Source organism: Meleagris gallopavo, chromosome 6, assembly GCF_000146605.3.
Source record: "Meleagris gallopavo isolate NT-WF06-2002-E0010 breed Aviagen turkey brand Nicholas breeding stock chromosome 6, Turkey_5.1, whole genome shotgun sequence".
NCBI classification, from domain to species: domain Eukaryota; kingdom Metazoa; phylum Chordata; class Aves; order Galliformes; family Phasianidae; genus Meleagris; species Meleagris gallopavo.
In genome coordinates this window covers 10,656,320-10,674,798 of record NC_015016.2, presented here as the reverse complement: position 1 = coordinate 10,674,798, position 18,479 = coordinate 10,656,320, and the positions used below count along the sequence as shown (strand labels likewise).

The 18,479-nt window shown below is 41.5% G+C and overlaps 1 protein-coding gene and 1 long non-coding RNA gene across 2 annotated transcripts; both read left to right on the top strand.

The window, feature by feature from the left end:
* Positions 1 to 670, top strand: OTUD1 (OTU deubiquitinase 1; the record flags this gene model as incomplete). Its single annotated transcript, XM_010712498.2, has 1 exon — positions 1 to 670. A coding segment is annotated over one exon (606 nt), but the record flags the coding sequence as incomplete, so codon positions are not given.
* A 5,784-nt stretch (positions 671 to 6,454) lies between these two features.
* On the top strand, positions 6,455 to 16,955 carry LOC104911350. The gene is made up of 4 exons (XR_004160068.1): positions 6,455 to 6,547; positions 14,371 to 14,457; positions 16,099 to 16,152; positions 16,811 to 16,955. It is a non-coding gene; the product is annotated as an uncharacterized LOC104911350 (long non-coding RNA).
* The last annotated feature ends 1,524 nt before the right edge of the window (positions 16,956 to 18,479 follow it).

The following is an 18,479-nucleotide window of genomic DNA, read 5'->3' as shown; positions in this document are numbered from 1 at the left end:
GCGCGGCGGACGGAGCGCAGCGAGAAGCTGGCGCTGTACCTGGCCGAGGTGGAGAAGCAGGACCGGTACCTGCGGCAGAAGGGCCGCTTCCGCTTCCACATCATCCCCGACGGGAACTGCCTGTACCGCGCCGTCTGCAAGGCGGTGTACGGGGACCAGCGGCTGCACGGCGAGCTCCGCGAGCAGACGGTGCATTACATCGCCGACCACCTGGACCATTTCGGCCCCATCATCGAGGGCGACGTCGGGGAGTTCCTCATCGCCGCCGCGCAGGACGGCGCCTGGGCCGGCTACCCCGAGCTGCTGGCCATGGGGCAGATGCTGAACGTCAACATCCACCTGACGACGGGCGGGCGGCCCGAGAGCCCCACCGTTTCCACCATGGTTCACTACCTGGGGCCCGAGGACCCGACGCGGCCCAGCATCTGGCTGAGCTGGCTGAGCAACGGGCACTACGACGCCGTGCTGGACCGCGTCTGCCCCAACCCCGAATACGAGGCCTGGTGCAGGCAGACTCAGGTGCAGCGCCGGCGGGACGAGGAGCTGGCCAAGTCCATGGCTGTGTCCCTCTCCAAGATGTACATCGAGCAGAACGCCTGCTCGTGAGGCCACCCGGGAGCAGGACTGTGGGGACAGATGGACGGAAGAGCGCTGGCCGTGATGGTGATGCCTTAATCCTTAATGAAGCAGCAGCACCCCGGACTGACACGAGCGGTAGATCGTGGGGGATAAATCCAAGCGTGTTTGTAGTATTCTGTTGTAGAAACTTAGCCTCGGATTATTTGCCAGCAGGTTCTTTGTGTATGTTTGTGTCTCCCCTCCTCACCGTTTCTCTATTTTCTATGAGAATGTATTTTTTGCACATTTTTAAACTGTTACGTCCGTCTTTTACATCTCATGTTAGTATCTGGCTTTGAGCTGCATAGCCAAAAACATTTGTAACAATTTTTGTAAATAAGGCTTATGATGTAACAGCTATTTTTTGCTGTGTTTTTTACCCATAAACCTTATATTTTTACCAAATGAAGCCAATGTCAAATGACCCTCCCAAACTGGTGAACGCAATGTGGGTATTCTTTGCAAAACAATAGTTTTTGTTCAGGTGCGGCAAAGTAGGAGAAGACTGCTTTCAGAACAGTTGCTTTCTCTGCCTCGAGTGCAGAACAGATCCTCTGAGCCGGCTGGAATGCAGCTCCACGTGCACCGCGTGGGGAGCAATTGACTCTTCTGTATTTAATTACTGTTTTGAGTAAACTGGCCTCTCGTTGCCTGGTTGGCTCACCCTCTGCTCCATTTATGTTATTTATCTGTAATAACAGAACATTAACTTGCAATAGAATGTTGTGACTAGATAATAGCCTACCGCTTTGGCAGTAATTGCCTTGGCTGCACCTCGGTGTTTGTGTTCCTGTTTCTGGGATTATGGTGTCTTTTGTATGAGCCCTGCTTCTGTTTTGGCGCTTGTATTGCACCAACAAATCATTATCTGATCACAACATTTTATTCATTGGATGTTATTTTCTAAGTAAGAAATCAGGAATGGTATTCTGAGTTAAAAAGTATTTAAATTGAGATTTGTATGGTTTGCTGGGTCAAACATTTAAATGTTTCCAACCTGAATTCTGTTTCTTCTACTTTCTGATTAACTTGTTAGATATATTTATTAAGTACTGCAGTTTGTACTTTTTTATTTTGTAATATATTGTGATTTGGAATTTATACAGTATTTGTATAATAGGAATATTCTCAGCTAAAATGGAATGAATAAAGAATATAATTTTACTTGTGCTCTTTTTTTTTTTTTTTTCCATCCTTTGTGCTCCTGGCATGAGGAACTGCAAGTTCATTCCCAAGGGCCTTTACTTACCTTCTTTGCCTTAGTTTCCCAGTGAGTGGGGGGGGGAAGCAGGGACGTAATATTTGATGAATGTGAACAAGTGATATTATGGGTGGTCTGGAGGTGTGAAAGAAAAGCAAATACTTAATGACGAGTATTTCAATCCTTTTGTAATTACAACTGGTCTTAGTATAAATACTTGCCCTTGAGAAAGCCCTGGGGGATTCCTGTCTGTACTAGGGAGTGGTACCATGGGTTGTGGTGAAACAGCCCTGCTGGGCAGTGCAAGCCTTCACTTGGTCTCATGTTGCACAAAGAAGCTGTGGATGCCCCATCCCTGGAGACATTCAAGGTCGGATTGGATGGGGCCCTGGGCAGCTTGAGCTGATGGGTGGCAGACCTGCCTATGGCAGAGGGGTGGGACTGGGTGGGTAGTACGGTCCTTTCCATGCCAAGCCATTTTATGAACTTTTGTGTCTGTGAAGATTCTGCAGCCATTCCCAGGCTTGTTTTAGGGTAGCCCTACCTCTGCACTTCTCTCAGTTACTTGGATAGAGGTCGTATCATAAGGAAATACAGCTTTTTCCCTTTCCTTTTAAAAGTGAAATGCCTTACAAGCTGTCAAATAGCATGGTGTGTATTTACATACCAATGTTTGCCTGTCTCTAAAAATAGCAGGTCATCTTTAAACAAACAGGAGAGCGCTGGCTTAAAATTAGGATTAAAGATAAGTAGCTGAGATGCTGCAGTCTTAATTGAGCACGTGTGTTCTGATAATGAGCTGCAGGACTGATCGTGTGTATGTTTGCCTTATGTGATGCAAAGAGGAAATCAGAAACTTATGTCATTTCCAAAACTTTCTTGGTTTAAATTCAGAGTATATTTTCCTCATCTTTTTTTTTCACACACAATCATGCTTTATCTTTAAAAGTCAAACAGTAGTGGAAGAAGCAGTGTTGCTGGTTGGTCCACTGGTGCCTTACCTTAACTAAATCTCTGGAAGACTGAACTCTGAGGGGAGAATGTGGCAAAGATGCAGACATGGATGTGCTCATGGGGAAGAGAGATAGCTGATAAGGAAAACAGCTGCTCAGCTGACTGAGCACGGAAGTACTGATACAGCATTGCTAAATATCAGGGGTGTGTTTGATGTTAAAAACACTGCAGCCAGTCTGATAGCTTTGAGATGGATACTGTGAATTTGTTCAAAGTTGTCAGTACCTCATGCTTTTTAAAAAGCATTGATTTTACTTTAGGTCTTTTAAAATTACTAGTTTCAACTGTACTGTGAATTGTGCGCATACACAAAGCTCAGGAGCACTGATGGAGTAACCTGAGCAGGGAAGGATTGACATTGCCAAGTGTGTGTCTCACTGTGTGAGAAAAAAATTCCTGTTAAAATATCAACAAAAAAAGTAGCAGTAAAATGAACAGCACTGAACTCTGGGATGAGTTCCCAGAGGGTTCCTAGGAGTTTTGATGCCATTGCAGATGTCAGTGGCACACATTTGACTTTAAGGAATTAGAATTGTTGAACTGATCTTAAAAGCCATTAAGGATGTATTGTTAAGCATATAAAAAGTTACTTTAGTGGCTTGCATTACATACTGTGTAAATTTCAGAAGAAAATGGGTAAATGGTATGTTAGGTGCCTAAGGCATGTGAAACTGAATTGTTTTTGTAACACCGCTGTTTATAGTTCAGCTGAGAGACAGAGTTCAGCTGCAAGCATCTTGCCTGAGCAGGAGTGTTTCATTAGTGACGGTGGTCCCAACATGGGCAAAGTTGTTTGCCATCCCCCATTTGAAACAAACTTGCCCAGCAAAAGCACAAGTAGAGGCAAGTTTTCCCTCACAGTCCCCATTACCAAACCCAGTAGCTACGGAAGGATAAATGTTGCCCTTGCTCATAATTTCAGCACCCAATTATTTTAACCTTGGGTAATCACTTGTATAACCCAGCTAATCCTCAGACCTGTCTGGGGACTGTGGGAAACAGGCTCGTATTGTTGCCAATAAGCACAAAGGAGATCTTGGTTTTCAGTGTTCAGTTGTGTGGTTAAGTGAGATAGAAAATGGTTTAATTCTAAACTGAGCAAATGTGAACTGGAGTGTGCTTCTGTAGGCTGCACACTGACTTGGTGATGCCATCCTCACTTGTGTTCTGTAGTAGAAGTGGGAGTTAGATGGCAGGTTGAGTGCTTCATGTCAGGAATTCCTTAGGTTACAGGATACCATTTTGTCATGAAAGGTTAGCCATGTTGTAATTTTCTTGTGTCTTGAACAGGTGCTGTAACACAAAGCAAGGTTTGTAAGAGTGGAATTGGTTTGCATGTAAAAGGAACATTCCAAAATGGAAAAATGCAAGTTGAAAAGGGAAGACCTTTCAAATGTTGCTGTCCTTCATCTGTCAATGTGTTTCTTCTTGGAAAGCTGAGTGGATCCTTGCCTGTGCTTACTAACTTCCTAGGATGTGTAAAGGTTGCCAAAACCAGGTGCTGGGTGTGAGGGTCCCATTGTACTTTGCCAGCACACCAAACGTGTAAAAAATACATCTGTTATATTAATGTAACTTGTACATAAAGGTGTATTTCAGTACTCCTTGTGAGTGTACAAAATTTTCTGCATCCGAATGTTTCTTCTGGCTGGGTTTGCTCTTATGTTGGAATTAGTGCATAGGACTAATTTCATTATCTATACCATACTCTTTTCACACGTACAAGGGCCCAGCATTATTCCTGCACATAACTTCTATATTTTCATATTTTGGCTATTCAGCAAACCTACATTTCTGGCAAGAAAGCACATGGTTTCAGATCTCCGGGTGAGGTCTGGAGCTTGGTGACTTCTGTCCCTTTAACCTAGTATGGCTAAGAGCAATGCTTCTTCCCATCGCTGATGCTCTGCTCAAGTTAAGAAATAAGAGGATCTTTGGAACTCCAGCAGAGCTTCTTCTGCTATTTTTTCAGAGAGAGCCTGTGAGCAAAATGTACTCCTTTTGTAAATAAACAATACGATGCATTTTCTATCTATCTGTCATTAGATTTAGAGATTGAGCTTTGACTAAGCAATTAAGGAACGTGCTTATGCGACTTGTTTCCTTAGCAAATTTCAGCTCCACTGGATCAAGTTACTCACAGGGCTGACCTTACCTTCTGTAGCTTAAGGTGGGAGTGATGATAAAATTGATTGTCTCATTAATTATTCTCATAATTTGATATGACTCCTGCAAACTCTACCTACAATTTCTTTAATTTTGTTGTTGATCACTGATTATTTACCCTTCCAAGTTTAACCCCAGAAACTAGTTATGCTGTACAATAAAACCTAATTAAATAAGACATTTGAATGAGTTTATGAGTTGACAGCTGTTTTGCTGCTTGTATGTAATTGGAGAGAAAGGTGGTGCCTGAAATGAAGCCATTGTGAAAGGACTTGTTTTGCTCTGAAAGATGGTTATGTCAGCTTGCATAGTGTTGTGGCTGCTGATCTGAAGCCTTTAATGCACTTGTGTTTGTTAGAATAAAAATGTTATCTCACAATGAGTTACGTTTTTACTAAACTGAGAATGAAAACTCAGGAGACTAATACTGGTAGATTAAAAGTGAAAACAATATTCTGCCTTTAGGAGCCAGGAAGAGATTGTTTTTTCCTTTCCTTTATTTCCCATCATCAAGGAAAAGAAATCTTTAGCTTTACATAACAAATGTTTGTGCCCATTCTATTTGAGCTGCATCCTATTTGAACCAACAGGTTGAATAAATGTAGGATAAGACCTTTTACTTCTGATTAATATGCCCAGAAGTGAAGTTTCCTTGGCTAACAGATTATGTTTTATACTGCAGATTGCTATGAGAACAGTGTAATCTCAGCTGGAACTTGCTTGAGAAGCAGTGCACACACTCTTTGCAGTGAACAGAATACTTTTTATGTTTTTGGCATGCAGCTTATCTTCTTTATCAGGAAGTAAATATTTATGGATGCTTTCTCAATTAGATAGCTGTCCTTTTGTATAAACTCACAGCAACTTGTATAAAACATTGGTCCCTATGATTCCTGGTAGATTTCCACTTCTCAGCTGGTGTTTCATAGCAGGTTTTCTCTCATTGTAGAGGAGCTTAATATAGTTCTGGCCAGAGAAAAAACATATTTTGAAATGGATGGACAGACAAACCTGCTAGGTAAACTGAAGAATATATTTTCTTAAGATAGTTATTCTGAAAAGCATTATGAACTTTGATATCACAAAGCAGACAGCTAGGGTAGCCTAGGATACGTGTTCTTTGAGGCACTTTGTTGCCACACTGAAATTGTTTCAGGAAAAAAAAAAAGAAAGAATGTCATATTTTACAACAAAAATGTTGTCTAAAATGACTGGACAGGCTTACAGTAATTCTCTATCAGTTTTATCCTGTATGGCAACATTCCAGATATTTTCCTGTTGTATTTTCTTTCAAAGTCCTCACAGTTGTCATCCGTAACACATAGCTGTATGGGAACTGTTGAATCATGGCCTGAACCTCTGATTGATCACCTGAGGCAAGCAATGAGTCAGCCCTGGGAGCACAGATGAAGACAATTCACCTGTGTGACCAGAAGGGGTGGAGCCTGGCTGCACCTCTCCTAGGTGCATTTAAGGGCTGACTGTCACCGAGGAAGGATCTCTGGAGATTGCACTTCTTGGACCTTTTTCTGTGAGCCCAGAACACAGGTAAGCTTTCCATTCATTTCTAATTATTCCTCTGTAACATGTTAATCTTTCCAGCCTAGCTTCTCTGTATACTTACTGATTATACATTTGTATACTTGTTGATTATACAATAGCATAATGTTTTCCTTCACTTCTGGCAGCCCTGGTGTGGGGTTAGATGGGGTCAGCAGTGAGGGGGCAAGGTGGTTCCTGAAGTGAGATGTGCGCTTTATCTCAGTGCTCTCTGGGTTGGGCTTTTGCCAGGCAGCAGCTATAGCAAATCCCTTGCATGCTGGTGTTGATAGAGGAGATACATCAGCTTTCTCTGTCTGACAGTAATAACACATTCTGCATCAACCAGTGGCCAGAAGTACACTGATGCGTAGGTTTTATGTACGGGTCACAGAAGTCACTTTAATTTCAGTTAAGAAGCTTAGCAGATATGTACGACCAGCACCAGTGCAGGTTATGTACTGCATCAAATATTATTTGTATACTCAAACCTGAAGTTACAGTAAGTACCTGAAATAGGCTTTGATTGCATGTAAGATCCATCAGCAGCCCATATGTATGCGGCTGTGAGTCCTTCACAGCCTCATTGTGCTGATCTGACCAGAGCTCTCCCAGGCTGAGCCTCAGCCTCTGGGTTCTGTCAGGCATATCAGTGCAACTTAAGACTGGGGAGCTCAGCATGTCAAAACCACTCCACACATTCCCCTTTGAGACTCTGATTTCTGTAACATTATTTGGTGGGTGAATAATTGCTTTTAAGAGGTCTTCTGACCTTGTTGTCTGGAAGCTTATGTGATGTATTGCATTAGTCTCGTCATCAAGTGACAAAAGGCAACGTGCTGCAGGTGGGTTGTATTTGTAAAGAACCATGTCATCCCAGAGAGCAGGAATGTTAGTGTTTGCAGTCATTCTGCCAACTAGATTTTAGCTGTGAGAGCAAGTGAGCAGTACAACAGTGGATGCTCTACTTCAGCCAAGGGATTGAGTTAATCTCTGCTAAGGCCTTGGGTACTTCCTCAAGGCCTTGCACTTTATCTCAGTGCTCTCTGGGTTGGGCTTTTGCCAGGCAGCAGCTATAGCAAATCCCTTGTGTGCTGGTGTTGATAGAGGAGATAAACATGAGGCAGGTATCGTCACTGTGCAGGGAAACCTGTGCCATGGTGGGTCTCACTGGTGCTCCATTGGTGTCCTGTTCCACTCCCATCTAGGAAGAGATGTGAGGGAAGAGGGTTTATATGCCACAGTTATATGGAATCAGTCTTTCTTACAACTTTCTTAACATATCTCATACAAAGATCTTCAAACCTGCTCTGAGCCAGCTACACTTACATTTCTTCTACAGACTCTTAAACTTATCACCAATAGTTCTATAGCCATGGAGGCACTTTAAAGCTCTGAAAGTGCCACTGACATTTGATCACCTTGAGATCTCCAGTGGAATGTAATTTTTTTTAAACCTAGTGCAAGTTGGGATCTAGATTTATCTGCTGTTCGGATATTTGTTTCAGTCTATTTACTGCCACCATTATGCATTTAATTCACTCATAAACATTAATGTGCTTATTCCTGTCACATATGGCTGAAATTGTTGGGTAGTTCTCAGTGACAGGGAATGCTATCAAAACTGGAAGGAAAAAGGAGAGAGAAATGCCTTACGGAGGGGAAAGGTACTTTGGTGATTAAAGACAAAAAAAAGCAAGCAAGCAAAGAGACAAGCAGTTATCAACATGGGCATTTCAACCACCAGTTGTCATCTTTTTTCTTTGTTTTTCTTCCTTAACTGAATTTGTGATGAGGCCAGGTATTAAGTATAATTCTCTTTTCCATGCAGATGTCTGTAGTGATTGTAGATGAGGAAGGTAAAACTCAATAAGAAAAAAGAAATTACATTTTCTATACACACAAGAAGGACTAAGAATGGGTTATTTGCGAACTGTTACCTTTTCCCTCCCAGAAATTACATAGGAATAGAGATCTTGTCTAATGGGAGTCAAACTCGAAGTATATTTTAGAAATATTACACCTGATGAGATTTGAACCTGCTTTGGCAGGGGAGTTGGACTCAATGATCTCTGGAGGTCTCTTCCAACCCCTATGATTCTATGATTTGTGTTGTTTCCAGTTTCACAAGATTTATGACATTATTTGAGCACACAGCTGGGCCTCTGTGAACAGTAAGTTTCTAAAGTATTAATTCCGCTATTATAGATTTTGTAAGTGTTTACAGCTGTGTTAAGGTTGGTAAGTAGCAAGGGAATTCTCAGCAGGAAATATTACATGTATAGGATGTTATACAAGTCTGATGCTTCTTGCGTACTTGCCTGTGAATTTCCAGCTTGAATTTGTTAGGGGAAAAAGAGAATGTGACATGGAACTTATCTGGGCTCTTTACTGCTGTGCTGGTGGAGAGCTCATCCCAGCAAAATCACTCACCCAATTCCTTTCCTGAAAGAGCAGCCCTGGCCTTGGCTTGGTGCAGATGCATGGTGTGTAGCATGGCTGCATGGGCCTGTGTTCCTTCAGTGAGGTCCAGCTCCAGTCCTAGGAGCACAGGTTGGCTTTAAGCAGAGGGCTTTGGTCCTAGGAGCTAGATTTCAAGGTGCCCATACTTTTTGCAGTGCTTCTGTGTGCATTCTTACAGTGCTTATGTGTTTGTATGAGGAGTTTGCAGTCCCAGGAGAGCATTAAAGGCGTTGAAGGTACTGTGTTACAGACCTATAAAACTCCCATATATGACTAAATTGCCATTTAATAGAAAACCGTGGTGACTGTAAACAGGAAAATGGTATAAGAGTTATAAATAGTTTACTTCTCGGCAATTGCTGTGGAAGAAAAAGAGGGAATTACTTGACAACACCTCAGTTCAGTTCCCTGGCTGAAACAAGTCAGCTGCTTTGCCACCCCTTGGGAGTCTGAGTTCCACACTGCCCCTGCTATCAGAGTGCTAGGCCAGAGCCACATGGCTCTCAACATTGACACAGAATAACAAGGTGGTTTGCAGTAACAGTGAGGTAAAACATTTAGACTTCTTTTTTTCTGTTCTTCTTCTAAAGGCTTAAGAGGAAGTTGCCAGCTCCTAAATATGTACAGGCTTTAAAGGTCAAAATGTGACTCCTGGTGCACATCAAAGAGTTTCTTAGCTCTGACTACTGGAGAAATAGGGCTTACACCATCCGTTATCCCATGCAGTGCTGTCACTGTCCCTCCAGTGTGTGCTTCTATCACTGTCTACTGCATTATCTTCAGCTCTGCTCTTTCCCTTTTTTCTGTCAACCTACAGCCATGCTCTGCTCCTGGTAGTTTCTTCCCCTCTCTTTTTCTAAAATGCGTTAGTTCCAGGCAACTTCAGCTCGCTAGAAGCTGCTCAGAGCTGTACCTGAGGCTGCTGTACCATGGTATTCTACTTCTCCTGCATCACCAGGGATCAGAACAGTGGGCACTGGGGACAAGGCAGCACTGAGGGGGTCACCAGCATCCCCAAGGACCAGAGGATGCATGCAGATTGGCTGCAAGCAGGGGAGTAAAGCACCCAAATAAGCAGAGTAGTTGATTAACGTGCTTACATTTTGGCATTTTTTGCCCCAAAGCATAGAAGTCCACCAGGCTATGGTACCTGTTACCTCTTAATCCTTGGAAAACACAGTGTTTTGTGATGTCTGTATTATTTTACTTTTAAAAAGTCACATTTGACATCGAGTTCCTCTGCCTTTGGGTCACCTTGTATTCTACACACCCTTTAAGTCTGTCTCCCTTCCTGGGAACTGTAAGTTAGATTTCTGAAATGGCAGAGCCATTTAACTGCTCTTTTACTCAACTTTGGCATATCTGAGATGGGAGCAACAATTTTCTCACAGCGTTAGCGTGCCATGAACTACAGTGAATGTACTTTATAAACAGGAGAAAGTACAATAGAGCTGCTATGAGTCATGGTAGATTTGATACACATAGTTTATTTTTCCTACTTTTCTGTGCTTGTAGATGCTAATTCATGATAGATGCAATTGAAACATTTGACATTTCTGGTTTTCTGTTCTGCCGGGCTCCTTTTGCTGTTTTTCTTTATGTTGTAACCCTTTTCTGGCAAGCTTGCTTTGAACTTGATTGTGAGTAGGTACTTGTGCATGTGACTATTTGTATACTAAAATATAACATTTATCCTAAAGATCTTATAAGAGAAAAAGATAGCATTTACTTATGCAAATGTAAGTATTTGCAAGTTAAACTTGCACAATAGATCCAGTTAGTAACTGTTGTGTTACTAAGGAGTTCTTATAAAAGCCAAAAGAAATACCTTATGTTCAAATATCTAATAATTAAAATCCCTCAATTAGCATAACACTGCAATGCTAGTCTCTCATTTGAACAGAATATCTTTATGGCACAAGTAGCATCTGTAAAAATGTCTTACTTATAGTTTATCATTAAAAACACATTTCTTTCAGTGAAGTTCACCATGGCCAGAAAGAGAGACTTGCTGTGCTTTTATTTGTGTGTACTTTGGCCAAGGCAGAATGCGATGCCAGCTCTTTGATAGTAATAATTTGCAAAATAAGTTCCTTCTTCGCAGGCTATTTCATATCATTCATTTGCTTTCATCTCTATCCCAAACAAGATCAGGGATGGAAAGATGTTCTCCAAGACTTTTGTCCCTAACCATGAGTTGTGTATTGCAGCATCTTTTCACTGCCTTTAGAAAGCATGAGGAGATTAAAAACTGCAGTACATTATACTGACAGATGAGATGGACTATTTTTTTCCTCTTATATAACTGGATAAACAGTTCTGTAGGAAAACAGCGTTATCATATGTTATTCTCTGCAGCAGTATGTGCATAAGTAATTCTCAGCACAGATACCTTTAATAACAGAAAATGAGAAGTGAGTTCTGCTGTATGGCTTTGACTTCCAGTTCTAGCACTGGAGATGTACAATGAGATAATGTGGTACCCTGTACTGTTTCAAACCTGCAGAAAAATTGGTTCCCTTTTAAATGACTGTCACACATATCTACATTTTGCTGCAATGATAACTCATGATTACTTCTCCAGTGTTCAGAACTCTTAATACTTACAGTGCTGAAACTGTGAATAAATGAAGAGTCAGACACCTGAATAATAGGAACTGAGAATAACAGTTATGTTTGTAATGTTTCTTCTGTTCCATTCCTCTTTGCCATTCCTCGCGGGTTTTAGCCAAACAGAAGCCCCTTGTGCTCTTTAACATCTTTATCAATGACATCAATAACGGAATCGAGTGCACCCTCAGCAAGTTTCTTGATGACACCAAGCTGAGTGGTGCAGTTGACAGCTAGAAGGAAGGGATGTCATTCGGAGGGACCTCCACAGGCAGGAAAGGTGGGCCCGGGTGAACCTGATGAGGTTCAACACTGCAAAGTGCAGAGTTTTGCACTTGGGCTGGAGGAATCCCAGGCATCCATACAGACTGCAAGGAATGGTCCTTGGGAGCAGCCCTGTGGAGAAGGACCTGGGGGTCTCGATAGATGAAAAACTTAACATGAGCCAGCAGTGTGCCCTTGAGGCTCACAAGGCAAATGGTATCCTGGGCACCATCAGAAGAGGGGTGGCCAGCAGGGACAGGGAGGTGATTGTCCCCCTCTACTCTGCTCTTGTGAGGCCCCATCTGGAGTTCTGCATCCAAATGTGGAGCCCCCAGTACAAGAAAGACAGGGAGCTGTTGGAGAGGGTCCAGACGAAGGCTACAAAGATGATCAGGGGACTGGAGCACCTCCCCTATGAGGATAGGCTGAGGGAGCTGGGTTTGTTCAGCCTGGAGAAAAGAAGGCTGTGGGGTGACCTCATTGCAGCCTTTCAATACCTAAAGAGATCCTACAAACAGGAGGGGAATCAACTCTTTGAAAGGGTTGATAACTGCAGGACAAGGGGAAATGGTTTTAAGTTGAGGGAGGGGAGATTTAGGTTGGATGTCAGGGGGAAATTCTTTACAGGAAGAGTGGTGAAGTGCTGGAACAGGCTGCCCAGATTGGTTGTGGATGCCCTGTCCCTGGAAGTGTTCAAGGCCAGATTGGATGGGGCCCTGGGCAGCCTGGAATGGGGAGGTTGGTGGCCCTGCATGTGGCAGGAGGGTTGGAGATTCATGATCCTTGAGATCCCTTCCAACCCTGGCCATTCTGTGATTCTGTGAAGCCCAACTCAGGCTTAAAAGCCAATATGAGCTAAATGTGCTTTTGGCTAAACTTCAACCTTCCTTGTTCACTGCCTTGAGTTAGTGTGTCAGAAAAGGATACCAATCTTAAAAAGAAACACCATCTTAATTTGTCACATCACTCACAAATGGATGCTTGTGATGGAGGAATTCAGTAGCTTCTTAAAGAGATCAACAGATTACAATACAGTTTGAAGGGAGCATTACTAGAAGATTAGAAACCTCTTTTTTAATGACTGAGATTAAAAGCACTGAAAATCTCAGCTGCTACATTGCTTGATTTGCAAAGATCTATGTATGTGGGTGTGCACTTTCTAACCTTATGAATAGATGTGGTTTAGGCTGATGGGGAGGGACAGAACTGGTGCCAGAATTCCTAAATGTACCCAGAGCATCAATTATAGACACTGTGAGCACATATCAGTACTGTTAGAGAGGAGAAGAATCAAAGCCTTACAACACTGGAAAAAAAACTAATCTGGTGAACTGTATATAAGTGCAATGTTTAGTTCAACAACAACAAATAGGTTATATGTGGAAAGCATTTTTGAAGTTATTTTCAATTGAGTTGTAATTAGTGCAACAGACTTAACGACTGCATGCTGTTAATGCCGTGTGTGTTGTGACTCTTAAAAGCTGTGAGTTTGTCAAAAGAATGTGCTTCTACTTGTAATGTTTTTAAACTTTTCATACATATAATTAGGACCAAACATCTGCACTCCTAATGATTTATAATTGGATGGATGATGGCTATCATTGTGACAGTGCATGCAAAGTAATTACTGCAGGCCTCTAGAACAACAAACACTTGGGACAAACCTAACGCATTTGCAATATACAGCTGTGCCCTTTGACAGGAATGGGTGGTATCTGCATTCAACATTTAAAATATTCAGTTCTACAATCTAAAAGTTTTCATCCTATTGCAGTGCTCATCTGAAGTGGTTCATTTAATCAGAGCTATGGTTTTGGTAGAAAACTCTACCCCTGATTGTTTTACACTCTTGGTAACCTGGAGCCAGTTTCAGAAAATACCTTAAGGGTGCTAGACTCCATCAGTCATATGGTAGGTATTTTACTTGTCTTTCCAGGAGTTGCCCCTTCTGAACACCCTGAATACCCTGTATCACTGCACTCATTTTAGAAGAAAAGAAATACCTGCACAGAATGAATCCACTGTAGCCATCTCCACAGCTGTGACATCTGGTTCTACTCCTTCAGCCCAGTGGATCAGGTTGCCTAAAGCCCCATCCAACCTGGCCTTGAATGCTTGCAGGGATGGGGCAGCTTCACTGTGCCAGTGTCTCACAACTCTTACAGTGAAGAATTTATTTCTGTCATCTCATCTGAACCTATCATCTTGTAATTCAAAGCCATTACCCTCAGATGGGTTCAAACTGATCATCATACTTAACTGAACTCAGAAGAATTTCTTTAGCTTGCATTTAGCTTTGAACATCACTGCCCTATTTAGAAGCTGAAGAAAGGCCTGAGAGTTTTCCCTTCTGCAGCAATTGGTCTGTGGAAGATGTTCCTCCTCCTTTTCTTGTGTCCTTGGACTTTCATGGTGATAAGAACTATTGTCAAAGAAATGACATTGTTTGGAATGACGTCATTTGAACGATTGCTCTTCCTCTGTTTCATTTTTAGGTTGTACTTAGTGTCAGTAACTTAAGCTTTATTAACACTGAATCCCAAGTGCAGCGGAAGTCAAGGCTGTGAGGTTAGGATAACTGGGTAAGTAGGCCAATAAGTAATTATGATAAGAAGGTTAGTAAAATTAGTAGCAGTAATAAATGGCTGAAGTTATCCTCCTTGAGTTCTTTGTTCTACATTTTGCCAGTGATCGTTTTCTTAGAATTATTTACTAGAAGCAGCAGAAAATTGCTAAACACTCTTGTGGTCATAAAAGTAAAAATTTAAATGACAGTGATGGGGGGGATGTCTATCTCGTTTGATGTGAGAAGGGCAATATGTTTGTAAAGCGGAATGTTTTACACTGAGTGATACAGTAGATAGACATTACTGAGTCCAAAACAGAAGTTGATGCAAATGGAAGGGTAAGAAAGGCTTAAGCAGCAACACATCCAAAGCAAAAGAGGGCCTGTAGCTGTTATTACTGAAGGGAGGCATAGGGTTAGCAGTCTGGTGTGTTTGTCATCAGTATTTGAACACAGCCTGTGTTCAGCAATAGAGATGTGAAATACAAAGCTCAACTTTATTTCAGTCTGTCTTCTATTATTTGTGGGTTATGATCGCTGCATCTGGGCTTTTCATTTTTTTAACTCCTTTTAGCACTGAAGTCTGGAGGACTTTAGGCCTAAACCAGCATATATGAAGCAGACTGTCCAAATAGGATGCAAGTCAAATAATACATGTCAAATAATACATAATTCTCCAGACTTAAAGTGCAAAGATGTTCTTCCAGAACTTGCCCTGTTGCCTAATAAAGCATGTAGGTGCAAAGAATCAAGGGCACTTGGGTTGAAAGAGAAATGAAGACTACACAGAGAAGGACACAGCTTTGCCATGAAGTTGCACAGATGGAAAATCTTCAAAGAACACATCACAGTTGTGTATTCTGTTGTCTTGCTTTTGCTCATGTGTTATTCTTCTGTCCTCAGGATTCTAGAAGTTCAAGTGAGAATTAATGCCTATATCCTTGTCCCAAAGATCCCTATCTAGGGATGTCTAGTTGTGTGCCTAAATGTGACTTCAAATTAATCAGAGATTACATGCCTATGTATGCTAGGTACAGTACCATATATGTGGGTCCTGACAAAGACTGTGGTAAGTGCTGTGTGTAAACAGGTAACAGAACAAATCTGTGCTTCAGAGAGCTTGCATGAGTGAAAAACAAGTTGTAGCAGATGGGTGAAATAAGCCAAGTGATTTTTATATTCCAAAAAGATCAAAATAATGAAATAAATAGTTTAGTTGAAGTACCAACTTACTGCCTGGGGACACATTTTGTAGCTGATGTTGTGGCACCTACACTTTTGAAAACAAAGTCTGTAAGCAATATGTGTCCTAAGATGTTTATCCAGGCTTTTAAAGACATTTATCCAGTGCAAATGCATCCATGCGTGCACTCACATATGTATATGCACACATAAACAAGTTCTTATCATAGGTCAAAATACCTTGCTGACAGTAATTACAGGTTCAGAAATAACACTACAGTTCCTTAGAATGATAAACAAATGAAATACAAGCTTTAAATTATCTATCTTTTAGCCAGATCTGGTATTTTTCTGAAGTTTCATCTTAAAAATTCTTCATTATCTGTTACTTTGTCGTGTCTCAAAATGCATTCTGCATGATTACTAAGATGTGATTCACTTGGGTTTTTCATACTCTGAAATATGTTTTCCCCAGCTAACCATTATCTCTGAGGATCAGCAAGACACTACTGGGTTTCCTGCGTGGAAAGTAAGTTTTCAGCACAAATCTGTGCATGCATAAGGTTTCATGGGTATTCTCTGTGCTGTCCTTGCTACAAAAGTTGAGATAGTGGCCTTTGGTTTGACTGCTGAAAGATTCTCCAATGTCTCCATTTAGAACTTCTTGAGAGAAAAAAATAACTCCTCCCTTTAAAATAAAAAGACAAGAAATGGTTGGGTAATGAAATTATATATATATATATAAAATGCTGTCCTTTCTTTGTGTTTAAAAAAAAAGTCATTCTATACAAGCTAGGTGAGGTTTCCCAGATGATTTGAGACTGGGAGGTAAGGTAGTTAATAAACCCAAGTACTGATGCTATTGCTTGGACAAACTGTTTCCTACCAGGTGGTTTTGCTTATCACTATGGAAATAAACTGCTACAGTGGGAGTCTTGTTTACTCTTTGGATGACTCTCCTCTCTGTAACTTGTAATTGCTAAGTAGTGGGATGCTCTGCTTTAATACAAGACAAGAACAGACAGGGCAAAAGTAATAGTGGTGGGAGCAAACACATTCTGTTTGTTGTACTTTCATCTTGCAAAGTAACATGATTTAAGTTTTGAAATATCCTAAACTGAGGAAAAACTGGACAGGGTTTTGATCTTCTTAGCAGTATATAAAAATTTTTTTGGTGTCTTGCTTAGCTCTACAGAAAAACTAACATGGATTTGGGCCTGATGAAAGAAGAAAAAGACCAGATTACTAGAACAGTACTAAAGAGAAATGGAATAGTAGTAAATAATTTCCAGAGTGCATTATTTGAAAATTGCTGGCCCAGAATTGGATAAAATGAAGGTAAGGTGAAATACTAATTAAAGGGTAAAATGATTACAATGATGTAATTATTAATATCAAAAGTTACTGTGAAATTTACATCCAAGCATTCAGAACAGAGAAATGTCAGCTAGCAGCTATAGTTCTTCCTTGATGTAACGTCATGTTTATCTTCTGTTAAACTTAGAATCATCTGGTTTCTGGTCCAACTCCCCTGCTTGAACATGGACACTTACGCTAGATCAGGTGCTCAGAGCCCCATCCTGCCTGATCTTGGATGTCTCCGGGAACCGGGCATCCATCACCTCTCTGGGCAAACTTGAGCCCAACCCTGCTGACTGTGCCAGGACAGTCAATACTTTGTACATGTGGTAAGTTTCTCTTCCTCAGTTGATTCTTCACACATATGTAGATGAGGTTCCTGTATATCAGTGAAGGGAAGGATATTTAAATATTCTATGTGTAGTTATTAGAAAATTAAACCTCAGGAAGAAATGAAAATAAAAATTCCTTGGGAAAAGAAGGTCAAATTGCTGCTAATAAGGCAGGAAACCATTTGGCTCTTGGAGAAATGCAGCACAAGTGACTGAGCAGAGACAGTTAAAGATGGCTGGGGGTGGGGTGAGGTGCATCTCTGAGAGAAGGAACTGGCTCCAGCTGCACTTGGTTGCAAGCATACAATTGTGGCAATTTGTTGAACAGAAGCAATGCAGTGGCATCAAGGACATGTAGGAATTCATGCTGCTGACAAATTTGATTTCAGATATTTTTATTTTTTTGCTTTGGATCTTCAAAATCCACTGTAAGACAAAGATTGTTCTTCTTTGCGTTTAGAAGAAGCAAACTGGAACAGTACAGCTGTGACTAACAAGTGGCAAGCAATCATTTATGGAGTAAGCTGCAAACTGCTTGTGATCCCACCTGGCCTGTTGATACTGGTATTCCTGCAGCCCATCATCTCTTCTACTAACACAGACTGACAACAGATCATCTAGCTGTCATGCAGCTGCTCCATTCCTGCTTGCTGCTGGACCATTCGTGTCTTCCTTGCTTTCTCCATTTCTTTTGAGCTTATTTTGAGGTACTGTCAATAGGGCTTGCTTTCTCCAGAAAGCACGTGTACATGACTAGTTATTTTCAGTGTGGAAGCTGAGAATTTGCAAGCATACATGGTAAAACTTCTTATAAGAATGTCTCCAAGGCAACTATTTTAATCTTTTAATCAAGATGATGCGTGACAAAATAGTTACAAAAAATGTAGTTGCTGTTATTGCATTCCATAGATTTTGTAGGTCTTTAAGGTTACACTTGTAATCTAACTAATGCCAGGATCTAAGCCTGGGCTAACAACTGGATTGTTAGTTCAGTTCCTGGCACTGTTTTGGCATGTGCCAACTTGCACGTTTCCCCAGCAATGCTTGGATCCAACCCAGAGCTCCGCTTCATCTGGGCACTGATCCCAGATGGCAGGAGATGAAAGCTGGACTTTGTCCCTTGGTCTCAAGGCCAGAGGATGAATCACAGAATGGCCGGGGTTGG